The 21,133-nt window shown below is 43.7% G+C and overlaps 1 protein-coding gene across 1 annotated transcript; it reads left to right on the forward strand.

Annotated features, from left to right (window-relative positions):
* Nucleotides 1–1,538: 1,538 nt before the first annotated feature.
* Nucleotides 1,539–20,491, forward strand: LOC114622585 (sodium-dependent glucose transporter 1C). Its single transcript, XM_028768993.1, has 4 exons — nucleotides 1,539–1,822; nucleotides 13,098–13,266; nucleotides 15,252–15,368; nucleotides 16,873–20,491. Exons 2-4 carry the CDS (start codon nucleotides 13,101–13,103, stop codon nucleotides 17,799–17,801), a joined length of 1,212 nt encoding a protein of 403 aa, XP_028624826.1. The 5' UTR covers nucleotides 1,539–1,822; nucleotides 13,098–13,100; the 3' UTR covers nucleotides 17,802–20,491.
* The last annotated feature ends 642 nt before the right edge of the window (nucleotides 20,492–21,133 follow it).

The raw sequence follows: 21,133 nt of genomic DNA on the forward strand, positions 1-21,133 counted from the left end.
CTCTCTGCCTCTACTACCTTCCTGGCTCCCCTCCCCATGCCCTGAATAAACTCTATTCTATACTATACTGGTATGTGACTGGTCCCTCAGGGGGAAGAAATGCCTTGATGCCTCGGCTGGGCCCTCTGAGACATCCCCTTCCCCCATACCTCTCCACACACCCACAGGACAGACTCTCTTGATCTCTTTATCTTTTTATAAAGACACCACCGTGGTCCTCCCACTCTACCCTCATCCACTGTCCCCTCTTTTAGAGTTGTGTTCCTTTAAATCTGTCAATGAAGTTGCATCTAAGAGAGTCATGTCCTCTGACGTTCCTCCAGTGGTTGGATCCATACTTGAAATGCCACAGCTGATGTCATGTGGATTAGAAGCAGCAACAGCTGGTCAAGACGACACAGGTCTTGACAATGTACTACTCCATTTTGTCTTCTCCATTTTGTCTTCTCATGGCGGAATTATTTCTGAACATCTGTCCATTCCCGAGAACAGCGTCTTCACATCTTTCCAGACTGCCGTCTACAGGGATTACTTAATTTTGAGGTCTTCCTAAATGTGGAAGATCAAGAGGCCTTTCATTGGCTCATTGCACAAGGACCTGGTTTTAGAACTAGAGGTTTTAAAGGGAGTTGACCAAGGTCAAGATCTGTTGGCCTTGAAAGTAAAGTGCCTTGGGTAGGGGAGCTCGGAGGTAGAGCATCTCAAAATGTTTTCACTGTTCCTTGCTATTTCCAATCCTGGTCTTGCACTGCCTCTAGCATTTGGAACATGGAATCCTTGTTCCTGTCCAGAATTTGGTGGTAGTACTTTTAGTTTTCCTCAGCCCTCATTTGCATCCAGGTGCTGAAGTCTACTGGTCTCTGCCATCTTAGCCACAGTCAGAGAAGGAAGCGCTACTTTGCTCTCCTGTAATAACTACCGGTTGCTATCATGCATATGCTGGGCTTTGCATCTGTTTTCTTGTCCTGGACCTGCTGGGGAGTTCCAGAGCAGGACAGGGCAGGGGAGGGGAGGGAGGGAGTCCTGAGTATGCTACATGGCTCCCGGGTGGTTCTGATAGGTGTTTTTACAGTTCCTTAGCAGAACATACTAGTGAGGTTAGAGGGACGCAGGCACCTACAAGTTCCGCATTTTTTTCAGACAGGGTCTTTCTTTGTTGGCCTCCAACTAGTCATCCTCCTGCGTTAGCCTCCCAAATGCTGGAATTAAAGACCTGCCTGCCTGCCACATTTTAGCATCTTCTGTTTCGAAGCTGCACTTCCAAATTTCTCCGCCAAGCGGCACCCATCAGTCAGCTGGTGTCCGTGGTTCTGCTAGGTGAGATGCTGCAAGCGGAGAGCTACAAGCGGTCTCCCGGGTAACCTCGCTTAGCTTCCAGCAGGAGACCCCACCCTCATTGGGTGGATCCTTCTTTCGTATCACGTGATCGCACTGGCCGGTGCAAGATGCGGCTTGAATGTCTTCCTCTTGCAACACAGGCATGTTCGAAGTCCAACTTTCCTTGACCTAATACAGAAAGGTTCCTGGGGCAAGGTGGCACTAGGCGGAACCTCCCGGGCCTGGAAGGACGCGAGCTCAGAGCTCCAGAAGGGTCTGCCGAAAAGCTCAGCAGCGGCAAGACCAGTAGCCTGGAGTCGCCAAGCTGGAGTTGGAAGTGGAGTTCCGTGGGTTCAGGGCTGCGGCTGCTGGGCAGCGCCTCCTCCAGACCGAGACCCCAGCGCAGAATGACCAGGAGGCGGTGGCCTCCCGGCGGAGTGGCCGGGCCAGGAGCGCGCTGCGCTGGTTCTCCACCGCGGTCCTGTACGCCGCCTTCCTGGGGCTGGTGAGAGCTGAGGCTGCACCCCTCCCAGGCTGGGGCGCGAGCCTCCTGCAGGGGACCTTCCCAGCGGGACTCTCGCCTTCGCTGCCTGCACGTTCCTTCTGTGACTCTGGGCACTTCAGGCTCATCAGCTATCTCATGGGCGCTATTTTAATCACTGAGGGTTGCTGTCCAGTTCGAAATTGATCTTACTGTTCTCTAACAGCAGCAAGCTTTCCTAGCATTGCCTGGGTCTGTAGCCACTGCACTCTGAACTATCACTTATTACACAATAAACATTTTTTTTCTCCTAGCACTTCCATTTCTGGGCGGCCATCCACTTGGTTTTGCAAATAGGCCCAAGAGGAAAGCGGCTTTTTCTTGGTCACACAGGCGTTTTAGTGTTAGGGCCCGAATGTGTCTTATTCTCCCCACCATCCTATCGAAATCAATCCTGCTGCTCTTCAGACATTTTCTTAGAGCAAAATGTCTCATCGGAAGTGTCTTTTGTCAATCTCTGTGTAAACTGAAAAATTCCCTGTTACTTGCTTGGTAAATGTGCTCTGGGGAAGTTGGAAGGTTGGGTTCCTCCAGGAGAAAGCTACCTCCGACCCCTTTAACAGCTTCTCAAAATTCGAAACTGACTGAAACCTTAAACACTGAAAAGCTTTTCTGTCAATTCACTAATTGATTGATCCAAACAGACTCTCAATTCATTGCACTGTTAAGTTTTCTTCATGTTCTCATTTACTGTTTAAACTACAAAGGGTGGTGGATTGGAACATTTATGACCCCTCTCCCCCAAAGGGACAGTTTTGCTATATAGCCCAGGCTGGTTTCAAACTCTGTATTCTCCTGCCTCAGCCTCTTGCATACTAGAATTATAGATATACATCACCATGACCAGCCCTGTTTATATTTTTTGAAGGGATATGACATGATGATATCAAGAAAATGATACTATGAAATTCAGGACAGTCCTTATTATGGTTGTCTCTGTGACTCAAACTGACCATAATCAAACAATCTAAACATTGGATTAAGAGAGTTCAAAGTCTTCTACTCCTGCTATTGGTCAGAATTTTTGTTTGGGTTCTGGTGGTGACTAAGGACCACAGCCAGCTGTGAAATCCACCAACTTTAAGTCTCTTTGTAGCTAGCCTGATAACAGGCCATGGGAACCTAGAGACACACTTAGCTATTGGTAACATTCACCAACATTCATCAGCTATTGTGATGATATTATTATTGTTGTTGTTGTAACTATTGCTGTAACTGAATTCAGCTTAATTTTGTTCCACAAATGGACAAGCATAAGTGTTCTCATCCATCTTTCTGAGAGTGCTTTTCACATTTCTGAACATCACACAACATTTCTGATTTACTACAACAACAAAATTTCTCCAAACTTACATCTTAGCTTCAAGTACCATACAAGAACGCCACCTTCTCTCCGGGGTGAATCTGGGGTGAATCCAGGGTGAATTCAGGGTGAATCTAGGGTGAATCCAGGGTCACCAGGGCTTTTTCTCAGTACATGCTCACTTCTCTTCATGGCATGGTTGGAACTGATTTTTGGAAGCTTGCTTATTGCCTACTGCATGGTCAGAACTGATTTTGGATATTGACCGCTTTGGTATGCTTGTGGGAAGTGTGGAGATGTTAAGGAAAACTATTCAGAAGGCAAGAGAGAGCTGTGTCAGACAGCAAGTGCTAAACGAGCAGAGAAGCCGAATAGAGTGGAGAGATTCTCCTTAGATCAACCTTGGTCCTTGGGGACTGAAAAACATGGCTACCTAGGGTCATCTGAGCAGAACTCTGTCACATTTGTTCACTCCTGAGTTTGTTTAGCTCTTGAACAAGGTCACCTGGAAAGCATTCTCTTGGTCCCTTAGCATGAAGTGAAGGTGCATAGGATCATGTGGCAGAAAGAGACTTTCCTGAATTTAGTGGTCATATAGATCATGTGACCTGTGTGCTCAAAATCAACCCCTCGCAGACATCACTGAGATCGATTTCCTATATTTGCTGATGACTAAGTTACTAACTGGAGAGTCGAGGCTGTATTCCCAGTGAGTGTATGAGGCACAGAGTAGTGCTGCCCAGCATATCCAAGAGAGTTTTCTCCTCTTCTTCTGGGGTCACGGTGATGGATTAGTAACATAGAGCAACACTGGCCATAGTAGCAGGGATTCCTGATTTGGAGGTATTGATTAGCCCATAAACCCAATAGCTGCTGTTTTGTCTTTGTGTTGTTGTTGTTGTTGCTGCATGACATTAGCCTAGAGTAGCCTCCATGGTACTGTTACGTATCTCCTCATAAGGAAGTGGAAGGGATAGGGAAAGTTGGTGATGGAAGAAAAAGGGTTTTCAGTAACAGATCGGTCTTGATCCACGAGTTAACTATCCCTACCAAGGATGTCTTCTGTTTATTGGGAGAAACATTCCTGGTCAGGTTTGCTCTAAGGTTCCCAACAGAATCATAGTTTCAAGAGACTTGAGAGCTGTTCATGTAGGACTGGGGGCTCTGATGTTTTGTAGCAGAACAAACACTGGTATGGTCTCTTCCAACAGAGGGAGCCACTTAATGGTGTCACTTCTAAAAGACATTTCAGGATCCAGGTCGTGAAAGTACAGGCCATCATCAGTTGGCTGTGAAGGGTTTATTTTACGTGCTTTGGCTTTAACTACCGAGCCACATCTCACTCATTCATGGAGTGAGAGACACTTGGAATCTATCACCAGGAGTGTGGCCTTGCAGTGGCTTCATCACAAGGCTTAGTAAGTCTGTGCTCTCCCACGGGAGTGGATCCAATTGCCACCAATTGGTAACACCATTGACGGGCAATCTGGCTAATCCAGGAGCTTAATGCTACTGTGTCTGTGACACTGGTGCCATGAAACAAGTATTACTATTGCTGAAGAATTGGGAGGGGGTGGGGCAAGAGATGTCCTAAGAGGAAAATACATTTTTCATCACAGTAGCTATTTATAGCATTAGCCGTTCTGTAAAGGAACACTTCCATCCACCTAGAAGAGAAACACTGAAATCAGCAAATGAATGAACCTCAAACTGTTCAAATCGTCCAAGAGTTGATAAGATATGAGGTTTTAATTATCTTACCAAAATGGGTGCGACTACCCTGACGTCAGCCATGAGCCTCCTGTGCAGTTTTCATAGAGCAGCCTTCCACTGATGTCTGTCAGTGTTTGACTTATTTCAGCTCCTCCATGATGAGTCTTGCAGTGCTGAGCTTTGCCGTTGGAAGCTATGAGGACACAGTATCACCACGCAGACATCCACACAGACAGACATCCACACAGACAGACATCCACGCAGACATCCAAGCTACCCCAAGATCAAGCTTGCAATGCATTTACATCCTTCACACCAGTTTGCTTGTCTACCTTCGGGTGCCTGAAACTGCTTATTAGCCAGGCTGGTATATAAATATTTGATTTGGGTCCATCTAGTGGAGTTCCTTGTAACTGCACAGCTCAACAATGTCACTCCTAGCTTACTTGGAATGAAAATCTGCCAAACCACTCTCCTTTGTACCTAAGTCTTGTGCTTCATATTTATGAGCCATTTTGTTTCTTCACTAGAATTATAAGTTTTAGCTACCCCATGGAACATCCTTAGAAATAACTCTGTACTTAGAATCCTTCCACGACTCTCAACACTAAGCAGACACAGAGCAAACAGCTGCCCGTGACAAGACGTAAAATGGCCATGACTTGAACCTGATGAAAATTCACTACAGCAGTGAAGCACTTGACAAGAAAAGTTGGATATTTCTGCTTCATATAATTTCTCAAAACATGATATGACGTGTAGCTATGTCATTTGTGTTGGCTGGAACTCCCAGGCTGATCCTCCTGCCTCAGCCTCCAGATTATTTGGGCCACATGTGGGCCATTGTTGCAGGCTCTTGTATACAGCTAAAGATAAATATCAGAATTATGACTGCTGGTGACGTATTAGGAGCATTTCTACAAATCTCACATAATTTCTGAAATATTAACACATCGACACAAATGCAACTCAAAGAGATTTTTAACAGTGCTTATTTGACTGTGCATCCCATATTATATATCAAATTCACCCAATTAATTTGCTACCATTCTATTTATAGAAATATAGATCATGTCTTTGAGAAAGTCCAAGGAACTTTCTGAAAGACCTCAAATTAATTCAAGGTAAAGAAAAACATGATTTAATTTGAAAAAGGTCATAAACATATCAAAAGTTTAACACATTTGGTCAAGGTAGAATTGCAGGTCAATAATTGTCCTTCATTTAACCACAGTGATATTAACACTTCAAGCTAAATTTTAAAAATCACATAACTGTGGGGTAAGCTTGGATCTGTTAGTAAAGAGAACTTGGTTTCCTTAAGTGCTTTAAGAAAACGTCCCAAATACAGCATGAAGCTCAGGAAATGGTCTTGGTCATTTCTGTGAATCTTTGCTTCTTGGGCCAACTACCTCAAATGAAACAATAACAACAGATCCTTCACACTTCCTGTTGAGCGTCATCCAGTGTACCAGGAACACGAGAAGAGCAAGTTCTAGTTCTACAGTGAGCCTTAGCATAAATGCTCAACTTCTAGGAAGACTTCCAAACAGTTCTCTCCCACGCTCAGCCAGCTAGGCCCACAGAGCGCTCTTTTCACAGACTCTAACCCATTCCACGTTGGCCGTATGTTCTTAGCTTAGAGCAACAGTCCTGTTTTAAGAGAAAAGGGAATTCATTTTTCCTTGACCATGCATCTTCATACTTTACAATTTTCCTTACTATCTCCTTGATAGTAAGGACCACCATTACCTTATAAAATAAATGTATAAAATAAAGACGTTATTTGGGGCTCACAGTTTCAGAGGGCTAGAGTCTATAACCACCGTGGCCAGGAGCGTGACAGCAGAGACGGGCAAGCATGTCACTGAAGCAGTGGCTGAGATATTGTGTGTTGAGACAACAACCACATACGGGGCGGGGGGGGCACAGAAAGAGACAGACAGAGAGAGAGAGAGAGAGAGAGAGAGAGAGAGGGAGAATAAACACTGAGAATGACTAGAGCTTCTAAAATTTCTAAGCCCATTCCCAGTGACACACCTCCTCCAATAAGGCCACACCTCCTAATCCTTTCCAAATAGTTCCACTAACTGGGGACCAAGCATTCATACATATGAGTCTACGGGGGCCATTCTCATTCAAACACTACACTCTGCTCTCTGACCCCATAGACCTGTGGCCATATCACAATACAAAATGCATCTATTCCAACTTCAGAAGTCCCTATGGCCTTTCACAGTCTCAACCCAGTTTGAAAGACCAAAGTCTCTTCTGAGACTCAAGGCAATCTCTTAACTGTAAGCTCAAGAAATCATATCACGTACTTCCAACATGGAATGGCACAGAATATGCATTACAATTCCAAAAGAGAGAAATAGGGGGATATTGAGGAAATACTGGGCCAAAGCAAGACCAGTAACCAGCAGGGCAAGCTCCAAATTCTGCATCCACTCCCTGTCTGCAGCTCTCCTTGGAAGATGCCCCAGAGTGCTGCCATCTTGGGTGGGGTTTCTAGCACAAGCCAGGCTTCACTTCACAGCTTCATGCAGTGGCCTCTCTGGGTCTCCATGAAAGGAAATCCCTTGCCACACGCCTGGCTTCAGCAGCTTTCCTTAAAGCTCTCCTTAATGGTGGAGGAAGATTCCACAGACCCCATACTCCTGTATCCTTGTGGAATCACGTGGCCAAAGCTGCCAAGTTCTGCTGCCTGTTTGGTGGGAACTGGTCCCTCATGGATTGTGTTTGCTTAAGCCTTTCTCTGTTGAAGAATCTCTCATTTTTATAAGCAGGAAGCTTAGCTAGGTGGTGTCCTGCCCTGAGAACATGGTTTCCTTTAATCCATTTCTTATTTCTTTCAGCCTTTTCAAGACTTGGCTCCAACATTAAATTTCTTTCTGCTCTTTTTCTCCCTAAACTGTATGTTTTGTATTTCTTTTTCCGATATTTTGCTGTTTTTTTAAATTATATATATTTTTCATTTTATGTGCCTGGTGTTCTGCCTGTATGTCTGTCTGTGTGAGGGCATCCAATCCCCTGAAACTGGAGGTGTAGACAGTTGTGAGGTGCCATGTGGGTGTTGGGAATTGAACCCAGTTCCTGGAAGAGCAGCCAGTGCTCCCAACCACTGAGCCATCTCTTCAGACCCTGTTTCTTGCTTTTTAATGGCAGATCTGCATACAAGTCATTGCTAATAACCAAATGACTGAATCAATACTGAGTCAATACTAAAGCTGTCTTGAAATATCCTCTGCCAACAAAATTAGCCCATGACTTTTAAATTTAGCCTTAAGCGGTTCTTAGTGCAAGACCAAAAATAGCCATGTTCTTTGCCAAAATATCATGAGAATGGTAAGAAGCCCGGTTGCCACTATTTGTTCCCTCTGAAGCCTCTTGAGCTCGGCCTCCATAGTTCACGCTGCTCTCTCTTCTCACTACCGTCTTCCAAGCTTCACTCACAACATCCAACTGCTTTCCTCGTCCCAAGTCCCACAGTCTTCCTCATTCCCCAAACACCCCGCACGGTCAGGCCGTCACAGCAGTAGTCCACTTCCCGGTACCAACCTTACTGTAGTTACTTTTCTATTGCTGTGATAAAACACCATGACCAAAGCAACTTATAAAACAAAAACATTCATTTGGAGCTCACTGTTCCAGAGGGTTAGAGTCCATGACCATCACAGTGGGGAGTGTGGCAGCAGGCAGGCAGGCAGGCAGGCAGGCAGGCAGGGAGGCAGGTGGCACAGTGCTGGAGCCATCACTGTTGAGAAAACCACAAGACAGAGTGAGAGAACGCCAACTGGGAGTGCTGTGTGCTTTTGGAAACCTCAAAGCCCCCAGTGGCACACCTCCCACAACAAGGCCACACCTCCTAATCCGTCCCAAAGAGTTCAACCAACTGGGGACCAAGTAGGCAAATACAGGAGCCTATGGGGGCCATTCTCATTAAAATCACACTTACAAAAGGCACATCTCTTTGTATATTTGTATATTTTTAGTAATCTTATTTTCATGTGTTAGAAATTTAAAATGTACTGACTTTAGTTTCCATCAATGATAATAAATGTGTCACTGTCAGTTTTATCCAGTTGTGTGTAGACTACTGGATCTATTGATCATAATTCCTAAAAGAAGCACGTGCTCTTAGGATAACCTGCCACCGTGGTACAGATATGTTCACTAATATTCCCACTCTTTAGCCTCTGTGAGAAGAAACTATAGAAGAGCCAAATGCTACCACTAGCCCTTTGGCATCCCTCTGGTTTTTGCTAGCTCTAGGTTTAAATTATTTGTACAGATTTCTCTCATCCCTAACTGTACATTTCTTTAAAACGTATTTTTAAAATGTGCATCAGTGTTTTGCCTGCATGTATGTCTGTACACCACATGCATTGCTGGTACCCAAGAAGGCAGAATAGGTGTGAGATCCTCTCAGACTGAAGTCTAGACAGCTGGGAGCTGCCATGTGGGTGCTGGCAGTTGAACTCAGGTCCTCTGGGAGAGCAGCCAGTAGTTTTAACCACTGGGTGATTTCTCCTGCTCCTGGATGCACATCCTTGGTGATAAGAATCTTTTCTAGAGACTTTTCTCTGACGTCTTGTGCTTGAGATGTTGATAAATGAGGCATCAAGTGGCTCCGTACGATGTTTTTCTTGCTGAAAAAAAGATACAACAGTTAAGTTTAATTTGTAGTAGCCCTAAGGATGTATGTATACATACAATATACATGTACATATACATATACACACACACATACACATACATATACATATATATATATTAGTGAAAATTCTTCTTCTTTTTTTTTTTTTCCAAGACAGGGTTTCTCTGTGTAGCCCTGGCTGTCCTGGAACTCACTCTGTAGACCAGGCTGGTCTCGAACTCAGAAATCCGCCTGCCTCTGCCTCCCAAGTGCTAGGATTAAAGGTGTGCGCCACCACCGCCCAGCCCATGAAAATTCTATAAAAATATAAAGTATTTTTTAAAAAATCTATTTAAAACCTTCTGTTTTATTAACCATACTACCCAACTCATATAAAGCAAAAAAGAATGTGGTTAATTTCTTCTTTTTTTGAGACATTTGTAATACTACTGTCTTTTTAGATTTGTTTTATTCTTTGTGTATTAGTGCTTAGTCTGCACATAGGTATGTACACTGCATGCATTAGCTATCCTGTAACTAGAGTTATAGGTGGCTGTGAGCCACTGTGTGAGTGTTAGGAACCAAACCAAATCCACATGGCAGCTCATAGCTATCTGTAACTCCAAGATGTGACACACTCACACAGACATACATACAGGCAAAACACCAATCACATAAAATAAAAATAGATAAATTTAAAGAAAAGAAACAAGAATTAAATTAAATTTAGCAATATAGTCAATATAATAGTACATACAAAAATAGACAGATATGCTTCAACATATCAGCAACAGATAATAAGTTTTTCATTTAAAAGTCTGGGCAGAGCCAGATATAGTGGCACACGACTTTAATCCCAGCACTCAAGAGGCAGAGGCAGGCAGATCTCTGAGTTCAAGGCCAGCCTGGTCTACAGACTGAGCTCTAGGAAAGACAGGGCTATGCACATCTAAAAAGAATCAGTGCCTCAAAACAAGAAAAATAAACAACAAACAAAACATTCTCTTGATCTTGTGTGGCGTGCAATTTTAAACAACCATTCTTGTTCATTTGTTCAGGGCTGTGTTCTCCTTTAGCTCCGAGATCGCTCTCCTGCCAGCCCACGCCCCACCTGGCTACCTCTTCCTCTCGGCTAGCTTTGCCAGACCAGAGCTCCGAGATTGTTGGGCTCTTATTAGCTAACCTATTCCAGCCAGCCACCGGTGGCAGAGCCACCGTTACCAGCGCCCCAAGATTTTACATAGCTGTTGAGTCATCCTGTTCCAAAAACTGGTCCGAATTCCTCTTTCTCTCCCTCTGCTTCTCCTGGGACCCGGAAGTCCCACCTTTTTCCCTTCGCCCAGCAATTGACTTCTGCCTCCTTTATTGACACAATCAAGAACCAGTTAAGGAATCGATACCTCTCTCTATAATCTTGTGGCATCTTTGAAAGCTCTGTTTTCAAATGCTCCTTCTAAGTGAACAATCTAAGCAAACACCCACACTTTGTCCACTACAGGTCAATGGTATCCTTAGTAGGGTTAACTCGTTTTCTATAAAGTACACAGGTTCTGGGCCCATAACCTTTGTTAATGAAGTTAACAGATGTTAACGAAGTTACCAGACTCCCAGATCCTCCTCGGGTTTTTTTTTTTAAAGGGTCTGCCTGAGGCCCCTGGTTGGATACAGTTAATTATCAGATCGAAAGACATCCCGGACTTAATCCAGTATAAAATGCTCAAGTGCAATCAAGAGTCCAGTACACACATCTGTATCATCCTAATCAAAGGGGAAACCTGCTCGTGATCCTGGCTGTCATGTGAGATCTTGGCGATCAGGGAACTCCAACCAGAACATCTGTCTGAGTATTTGGTGCTGTCATGATCAGTGGAGGTCTAGTCCCAGTCATCCATCTGATGCCAAGAAGTCTAATTTAGCAAGAGTTCATTTGAGCAAAGACACTAATTGTGAATTTGGCAGCTCTTCGAGCCAATGGAAGTAGGCAACCCAACCCAACAGTGTGAGAAAGAAAGATTTATAGGCAGAAGGAGGAAGTCTTATTTGGACATAGTCACATGTTATACAGCCCATGAGATTGGCCATGCGTCATGAGAGATAGGCTCACACAGTTACAGTGTGCTGACAGGTTAGGTTAGACTTCACTACATACCAAAGTGGCTACAGACCAGAGTTATTGTGAAAGTCATGCTGTACCTGTGCCTGTAATATTTTGCAAAGACGACTGATATTCTATGCTTCTGATGGCTGAAGTTTTCTTTGAAAAGTGAAGATTTCAGTAAGTTCAGTTGACTTCTCTCCTATGTATTCTATATGTGTAAAACCCCATATGCACCAGAAAAATTACTGTTCTAATGATATAAGAAGTGAGACCAGGTCTAGACTATGGCTCAGAGGTTCAGATTCCTTGCTGTTCTTCCAGATGATCCATGTTTCAGTCCCAGAAACTACGTCAGGTGACTTGAAATTGTCTATAACTCTCATTCCAGAAAACCTGAAGCCTTCCTTGGGGATTCTAGGAACCTTCAAATGCATGGCACGTGCGTGTGCACACACATACACACACACACACACACACACACACATACATACATACACTAAATATAAAGATGTAAAATGAAAACAATTTGGTAATGTAAACTTCTAACATAAATTCTCATGTTATTATAACATATGTATCTCACAATATTGAAAACTATTTCAAATATATATTTGAATCTGTATTTCAAAAGTATTTCAAGCTTATGTTCATATTTATAAATTTGTTTTATTTATTATTTTTGAAATGAGGTCTCATGTTGCCTAGGCTAGATTCGAACTTGCTATAAACCTGAAGATGACCCCGAACTCCTTGATCCTTCTACCTTTACATCAGGACTGCTGGGATTACAGATGTGCACCACCGCACTCAGTTTTGCTCAGTGCTGGGAAGTGAGCCCTGGCTTTGTCCGTGCTAGGTAGGCACTGGACCGCTGAGCCACACCCCACCCAGACTTATTCTCATTGATGTATTGTCATATTAGACATCCAATGTAGACTTGAGCATGGTTGGCAAACACTCTACCACTGATTTATATTTCCAGTTTCATATTAATGTTTATTTAAGTAGGAAAAGCTACAAGAGTTAAATCAGTCTGGATCTGGAGAGATGGCTTAGCACTTAAGAATGCTGGCTATTATTCTTCCAGAGGACATGGGATTCCCCACATCCACATGGTGGCTCGCAACCATTCATCACTCCAGTTCCAAGGGATCTGGTGCCCTCTGCTGGCCTCCAAGAACACTGCATGCCATGGCACACATGCATTTAAAACACTCACAAACAAAAAAGTAAATAAATATTTAATATTTTTAAAAGAATTAACTAGTTTTAGGGGGAGAAACTTTCAAATAAGGAAAATCAACTAAGGTCTATGGCTCTAGTAATATTAGTATCATTAAAAATTTTTTTGCTTACTGTGAATGGGGCTTAAAATAATTTTCTGCTTTGTAACTCACTCCTCAGAACATTTTTGTGATAAATTTTAAAAGGAAATGAGTATTATCTGGTTTACAAGTACATCAGTCATCTTTTTTTTTAATTTAAGGGGATGACTGTTGCCATATTGGGACCCACGTTTCCAGACCTGGCAAGAAACGTGAACCGCAACATCAGTAGTCTTTCTGAAATCTTCGTGGGCCGCGCCCTCGGCTACTTGTGTGGCTCTGTGGTTGGTGGGGTGCTTTTCGACTGCATGAATCATTTTATACTTTTAGGTAAGTAAGCACTGACGTTTGTCTACAACTTGGCACTAAGTATGAAAGGTGCAGCCTTAATGCAGACTCCACAACAGAAAAGGGTGGTGTGTGGGCAACCTCCCCGGCAACTGCGCGGCTGTGCCTACTACCTTGAGGGCTGGAGGGTCTCTGTATGGAGGCCTTTGGAGGCTCATTAGTCCTCAGGCTTGTGTGTCAGAAATCCTGAGTCTATAGTTTCCACTCTCAACACTGATCAACCGCTCAGCTCTGCACATTTGCGGGCAGGGCAGGACTCCCGGGGCCAGAGAGCTCCAGATGAGCTTCTGACAGCTGGCCAGGCTCCTGTGGATTGAACGTGAAGAGGAAGGAGATGGAGGGGAACTGATATCAGCTGTGTTTTTGTCCATGTTTTCCTATCTATCAGTCATGAACCCAGACTGCTTTTCCATATCCTGGAAAAAAAATGGCAAAGTTCTCAGTATACTAACAACTGAATAGATGGATTTTCTTTATGGAATATTTAGATTCGCATTGCTACCTGTGCAAGAAAGAAAATAGTACATCGTTTGTGTGTGTGTTGGGGTGAGGGGCTGGGTCCCTGCAAATACCACGGCCAGCAGAAGAATGGTCCTTGGGAAGCAAGAAGGAAATCCAGTTCAGCATGACTTAGTTAGCTTCTATTGGTTCAAACTTCAAGAATCTGACACCAAGCAGTTTATCTTTTAGACATCTAAGCACAGTACAGTTTTGGAAAAAGAAGTTTTCTGGTAACAGTGACCTCCATCCCAATGCTAGTACAATAAAGCTTAAGGCCTTTACATCAAAACTCTTTTGCAGCCTTACAGTGGTAGCACACGCCTTTAATCCCAGCACTTGAGAGGCAGAGGCAGGTGGATCTCTGAGTTCGAGGACAACCTGGTATACAGAGTGGGTTCCAGGACAGCCAGGGCTACAGTTAGACCCTGTCTCCCAAGCCAAACCAAACAAACAAAAACCTCTTTTACAAAGTACATGTGACGTCTTCCATAAAGATGAGCTCTACAGCTTAGGGACCTGGAGGAAGATCGGGTACAGTCTTGGTCATAGCACGTGTGACATCTCTCCTAAGGACTGGTTCTATTGACTGAGAAACAATGAATGCTCAAGTTAAATGTCTAGGGACAAGAGTCTGGAATAAACTCAATAGTCTGAGGGATCTGGGGTTGACTGGGCCCTACAGATAGCACACATCACCAGACTATTAACAACATCCACCCCAGGCTTCTGGGAGGAAAGCAGGTATGCATCCTCATGTTGAAGAGGCAACCCTGCATGTTTAACTGTTTCCCTGGCGCTGATCTATGAGCCCAAAGACCTCGTGCCCTCTGAATGAAAAAGGAAATAGAAAGAAAAGGACGTGACTGCACCTAGGCATGGTGGAGGAGAAGGTCTATCATAGATAAAAGGAAGGACATAGCCAGAGGCATCTGGAAGAGTCCAGAGTGAACATGACCAGACTGAGCTGGACCATGGGAGGTGAGAGGTTGAGGGGGAAAAGGAAAAGAGGGGAACCATATACAACAGTCAAGAGGGCAAAGGTAGGAAAGGGTCAGGTAGACAAAATGCAAAAATGGCCGGATTATATAGGGAAAAGCCTCTGGGAGAAGGGCAGCCCATCCTTAGGCTAGAGAGTTCAGGGTGGAGGGCAGGATATGTCAGGTCTCTCTACATAGCCCTGGCTGTTCCATAACTTACTACATAGACCAAGTTGGCCTCAAATTCAAGAGATCCACCTGCTCTCTGCCCCCTAAATCCTACCGTTAAAGGCATGCACCACCACACCCAGTAATTATTTTATCTTCTAATCCATAATGATAATTTAGAATTTACATGGCATAACCCATTTGTATAAATTCCCTAATTATCCAGTCTTAATGTGACTTTACTTTCATTTTTGCTTTGAGCCATTGGCTTGATCCTGTGGGAATACTGTTTCTATAACTGAGGTTTTCACCCCTTCTTAGGAGCGTCAATGTTGGCTACCACAGTTGGCCTTTATCTTATTCCCTTCTGCAAGACGGCAACATTACTGATTGTCATGATGTCCGTGTTTGGTGTCTCATTTGGCGCTCTGGATACAGGTTAGTGACTTTGACTGTTATCATGGGGGAAAGTGGATAAGATTTCACTGTCACCTGCAAAGCCTTGTGACATGACAGGGTCCTACTGAGATGGTCATAGGTTCACTCATTTAAACCCACCCTTCTAGCAGCTGTGTTTTGTGCCAACCAGTTTTGAACAACTAATGGTTAAGTGAGCTAGAATATATTTCCCTGTTTGAGAGTATTGATTTGTAGTGTCCAGATGGGAAGGCACCCCTTCCCTGTGGGTAATTACAGCGTGGCTAAAGGTCTTTCATTGTGAGATAGAATTTAATCATACTAAGATAAGAAGAACCAATGGCTTATTAGAGTTAACTGAGGATGGAACCACAGTCGGGTTGTGAAAGAAACGAGACAGCTGTCTACTTAGGACATGGCCATTTTTGAGTTCAGAGAAGAATATATTCTTCCCAGGTTATCTCCATTTATGTCCTCAATGGTTTTGAGCCCTGTTGAACAATAAGCATGGTGTCTGTTTGCCTCAACTCCGGCTTTCTATCCCTCCATCCTTTCTCTGGCAGGATGAAGTTGAAGGTGAAAATATCTTAAGCTTGAAGCTTCACGTAGTTGACAATGATAGGGTGGAATTGTGTATTTGTCTGGATTTTAGAAAGAGCCACAGACCTGATGCTGTTTCCCTCCAGAGCTCTGTGGACAGTGTGAGCTTAGCTTCTAACAGACATTCTTGTTCCATTACAGGCCCTAACTGGGTGTTTTGCTCATATATAAATCATCTTTAGTGGCTGCCAACTCCAAGTACACAAAGCTACAAATTTGCAGTATATTTATTAAAGTGTGAAGATACACTTATTAAATATAAACATTTCATTTATCACACACGTAGTAACAGGTGCATGGGTCAATACTATCCCCCAGTGCAACAATTACACTATTTTGTGCAAACCTTTACAAATGTGCCATGAAGGCAGTGATCACCACGCTGTAGGTCATGTGTATGAGACACTACAATGCATAGTTCTTGGGGTTGTTTTAGAGATCTTTAACCACAGAGTCAGCTCACAGCCAGCCAAGGTCTTATAACTTACAGCATTTCTCATGTTCACACTGTGCAACGCATATTCATCTGATTTCTGATGTCAATGAAGCATTTTTGTTTATTTTTATAGGGTTCTTTATTATTTTAATTATGTGCATGTATTTGCATCTGTATGTGGGTGTGTGCACATGAGTGTGGAAGTTCAGACAGATGTTTAATTATGTGCGTGTATTTGCATCTGTATGTGGGTGTGTGCACACGAGTGTGAGTGTTCAGGCAGATGAGACATTGCTGATCCCAGTAGGAACTGGAATTAGAAGGGCTTGTGAGCCAAGAGATTTGGGTGCTGGGAACCCAAATCTGGTCTTCTGCAAGAAGAGTAAGTACTCTTAACTGCTGAGCTGACCCTATACCTCTGCCCCCTCTTTCTTGTATTTTTACTAATTTACTGTGTCTGGCAAATTATTTTCTCCGTTTCATTGGCAGGTGCAAATGTTCTCATTTTGACTCTTTGGGGGGACAAAGGAGCCCCATACATGCAGGCCTTGCACTTCAGTTTCGCCTTGGGTGCCTTTCTAGCTCCCCTGCTGGCTAAGTTGGCCTGGGGTACCACAGCATCTGCTCAGAACCACACCGAGTCCGACTTTAACTCTCTAATGCTGAACCGATCCTCCAAAGCCTCCTCAGACTCTGTGTTTGCGGTACCCGATGACATGAATCTGCTGTGGACATATGCTTCTATTGGCACCTATGTTCTAGTAGTTTCTGTCTTCCTGTTTGGTCTGTTTTGTAAGAAAAGCTCAAAGCAGAAAAAGTCCTCAGCATCTGCTCAGGGAGCTCGAAGGGCTAAATATCACTGGGCCCTGCTATGCCTCCTCTTCCTCTTTTTCTTCTTCTATGTGGGAGCCGAGGTGACCTACGGCTCTTTTGTATTCTCCTTTGCCACCACCCATGTTGGCATGGAAGAGAGTGAGGCAGCTGGCTTGAACTCCATCTTCTGGGGGACCTTTGCAGCCTGCAGGGGTCTGGCCATCTTCTTTGCGACATTCTTAAAGCCTGGAACCATGATTGTTCTGAGCAACATTGGCAGCCTGGCCTCGTCTTTATTTCTGGTGCTTTTTGACAAGAGCCATCTCTGTCTCTGGATCGCGACGTCTGTGTATGGAGCCTCCATGGCAACCACGTTTCCCAGCGGCATCTCCTGGATTGAGCAGTACACCACCTTAACTGGGAAATCTGCAGCATTCTTTGTAATTGGTGGTACCCTGGGAGAAATGGCCATCCCTGCATTGATTGGAATTCTTCAAGAACACTACCCGGATCTGCCAGTGGTTCTGTACATATGTCTGGGCTCAGCCATATTCACGGCTGTTCTATTTCCTGTGATGTATAAATTAGCCACCTTACGTCTGTAATGTGAATGAAAGGAAAACATCTCGGGGTTAGAACACTCTGCCTTTTAGATGTGGCCCATCAAGAAAAGAATGAATGGAAAGGCACAGAAGAGTACCATGGGATGGATTTTGAAGTAGATGAACAATGCAGAGAAGCAGTCTGCATCAGTTGTCTAGAAACCCAGCCTTGGTGTCCTCACCAACTACTCTCAGGACCGTTGCTTTGGATTAACGGTACTGTTCATCCTTCTGTGAAATGCTGTGTTCAGTTTTTTTATTTGTAATTGTGACCAATACTTGACAAGAAGCCAAGGAAGGGCTTATTTTGTCTCACAGTTTGAGGGTGCAGTCTATCATGGAGGGGTGAACACAGTTACAAGAGGCTCCATGTGTCAGGAGTGGGGGCTGGGACCCTCATGCCTTTGCATCTTGGTAGAACAGGATGAGAGAGAAGAACAAAAGTGTGGCCTGATGCAAAATCCTCAAGCCTTGTCCCCCGTGATGCACTTCCTCCCTACGAGCCCCACCTCCTCCTGGAGAGCCCCACCTCCTCCAGGGGAGCCCCACCTCCTCCAGAAGAGCCCCACTTTCTCCTGAGGAGCCCCACTTCCTCCAGAGGAGCCCCACTTCTTCCAGAGGAGCTCCACTTCCTCCAGGGGAGCCCCACTTCCTAAGATTCCACAATTCTCTAAAACATTGCCCCCAGCCAGGAATCAAATGTTGAAACAGATAAGCCCGTGGTGGGGTCATTTCATATTCAAGCTATAGCAAGTACCTTGTCAGAAACCAGGCCAAAAGGCTACTACTTAGAGAAGACCGAGTTCTTCCTGATTCTCTGTTCCTTGTGGAACAGAAATTGAAGGGTCAAACTCAGGCCTCCGCATGGACTAGCCCAGTACTCTACCAACCTTCAGATCTTCAGCCCCTGGTTTTCATGAGTCCACACTTCTAAATAGGCCAACCAGAGACCATCAGCAAAGTTTCAGTGGCCTCTGGGGATTTAGGTTCCAAGGTCTATGTGTAGGAAATGCTAAAATGGTTTGGATTGCAGCATGTTACATAAGTATTTCATGGTTTTGTAATCTTAATTTCTTGTGATGAGGCTCCTGTTTTGTCAGGGGTCATTAGGCAGTATTTTATTGTCCCTAACTTTCAGAGTGTGCAAAGAATTCATTCATGTTTGAAAAGCTGGGTAATATTCAAATAGATCAACCATTGAGGAAGACAATGGATTTGCTGAGCCAATGTCAGGCCATCCATACTCACCAGGAAAGTCAGACAGAATAGTTTCACGAAAGATTGGAAATGGACAGTAGTTTTCAGCTTGCTTGACTTTACTGGTCAGTGGATTAAAGAGTGTTAATGACTTATTTTTCTATATCTACAAAGAGATTATGCAACGGGTTTTAAGAGAGCTGTCTACAAGGCTTGACTCTGCCTTTTAGGCCCATCTATGCCCAGGCTCTCGATGTGGCCTTGCTTGCCTTTGCTCCTGAGTTGTGATTCTAGGAATGAGAAACTCTCCAAGATGAGATTGTCCAGTATGTCTGCTGGAGCAGCCAGCGAGTCATTGCAAATGAAAATCAAGACAGAGAGCTTGAAAGGTCAGAGAGGTGCTACAGATACAGGCCAGCTTCGTGTGCTACTGTTCATATACCTGCTGGCTTTCTGAACAGTGTTTGATCTGAAGTATGTGTTCCTTCAAGTTCAAGCATACCTCAACCAGAGTATGTCTTGTAGTCAATGATCATTTAATATCATGACAAATTATAATTGACAGGTGCTTTCTATATACAGAGTAAAGATTTACATTCAGTGTTTCATATTAGTAAAAATGGTAATTACAGTTACAGCTTAGTAGATATCATACTACTTTTAAAGACAATTTTTAGGGGGAAAAGCTGTTTATTTATTTGTTTATTTCGAGATGGGGGTCTTCCATTGCCATTTCAGCCTTGTCTCAAATGCTGGAACTCAAGCTGTCTGCTTTCCACAGCCATCTGAGTCCCTGAGAGCCTCAGGAATGTACCAAACATCAGACAGAATATTTTTTAGTATATGAATTTTTGTCTGTTTTCAGAGAGGATTTGTAGACAGTTTGTTTCAATACTTTGACAATAGAATGTATTTGGCTTTAGTTGTGTTCAGAAGGCATTGGTGGCACTTTGTTTTACTACGTTAGTGAAAGGGTGAATTTTTATACTGTCTTATCTAGAGTTCTGCAGATACCTTGTACCCCTGCCTTAAATATGAGAACTGCAGATGGATCTTTTTGAGCCCTCAACTACCTCAGAAAGACACATAATAGGTCTGGGCCTTGCTGTTTCTAGATCTGACATTTCCTAGTAACAATCTGAGTAATAATCACATTATAAACACTGTGAATACTTGACGACTTTCTTTTATAGTTAGGCAGTCTGTCTAGGGGTTGGAACAGTTGTGTCAGCTGTCAGATGAAGCTCTGCCTCCCAGAGTTTCAAGCATCCAGGAAAGGTGGGATGCTGGCCTCAGTAGGGGAAGAGAAAGACTGCTGCATACTAAGTATGACAAAAACTCAGTGCGTCACCCTCTATAAACGAGTAGGATTCAGGGATGATGTTATTTACCTCTTGTTTATTGCGAATGGCATTTAATTCCAACCCGATTGCAGTGAGTTTATTTTCTCTTATCTCTGTAACCTGCTTCTGAATAAATCTTTGGTTTAAGTGAAATGTCACACCTTTCTTCAATAGAGGCCACTTATAATATGCCCAGCACCAAGTGGTTCATGTAAGTATAGATCTGGAGAGAAAGGATGGATAAAAGCTGCATGCTCTTTTTGTAACGTACTTTTCTCTTAGAGACTGGAAGTGTTGCCAGGGTCATGGTGGCACATGCCTTTAATTCCAGGACTCAGAAGGTAGAGGCAGGTGGTTTTCTATGCGTTTGAGGCCAGTGTGGTCTGTAAAGTGAGTTCCAAGACAGCCAGGGCTTCACAGGAAAATCCTGTCTCGAAAAAACAAACAAATAAACAAAAATAAAGAAGACTTACAGTCTGGGTCAGTTGTGTTTGTGTAAAAGAAGAATAAAAAAAAACAAAAACAAAAACAAATAAAAAACTCAGCAATTCATTGCATTTTCTAAAGCCCTGGGGCCTTAGGCTGTAGTACTAATTCCTTAAACTAGGCATTCTGCCTTACCATCTACTTCTTTAACACAGCTGTTTGTTTATGAACATATGTATGTATGCATCTATCTATCTATCTATCTATCTATCTATCTATCTATCTATCTATCTATCTATCTATCGGCAGGTTCTTCCTGTGTGGCTCTAGCTGGCCTGGTACTCACTATGCAGCTCAGATGGCCTGCTA

The sequence above is a fragment of the Grammomys surdaster genome, unplaced genomic scaffold (genome assembly GCF_004785775.1).
Source record: "Grammomys surdaster isolate TR1022 unplaced genomic scaffold, NIH_TR_1.0 190, whole genome shotgun sequence".
Classification (NCBI taxonomy): Eukaryota; Metazoa; Chordata; class Mammalia; order Rodentia; family Muridae; genus Grammomys; species Grammomys surdaster.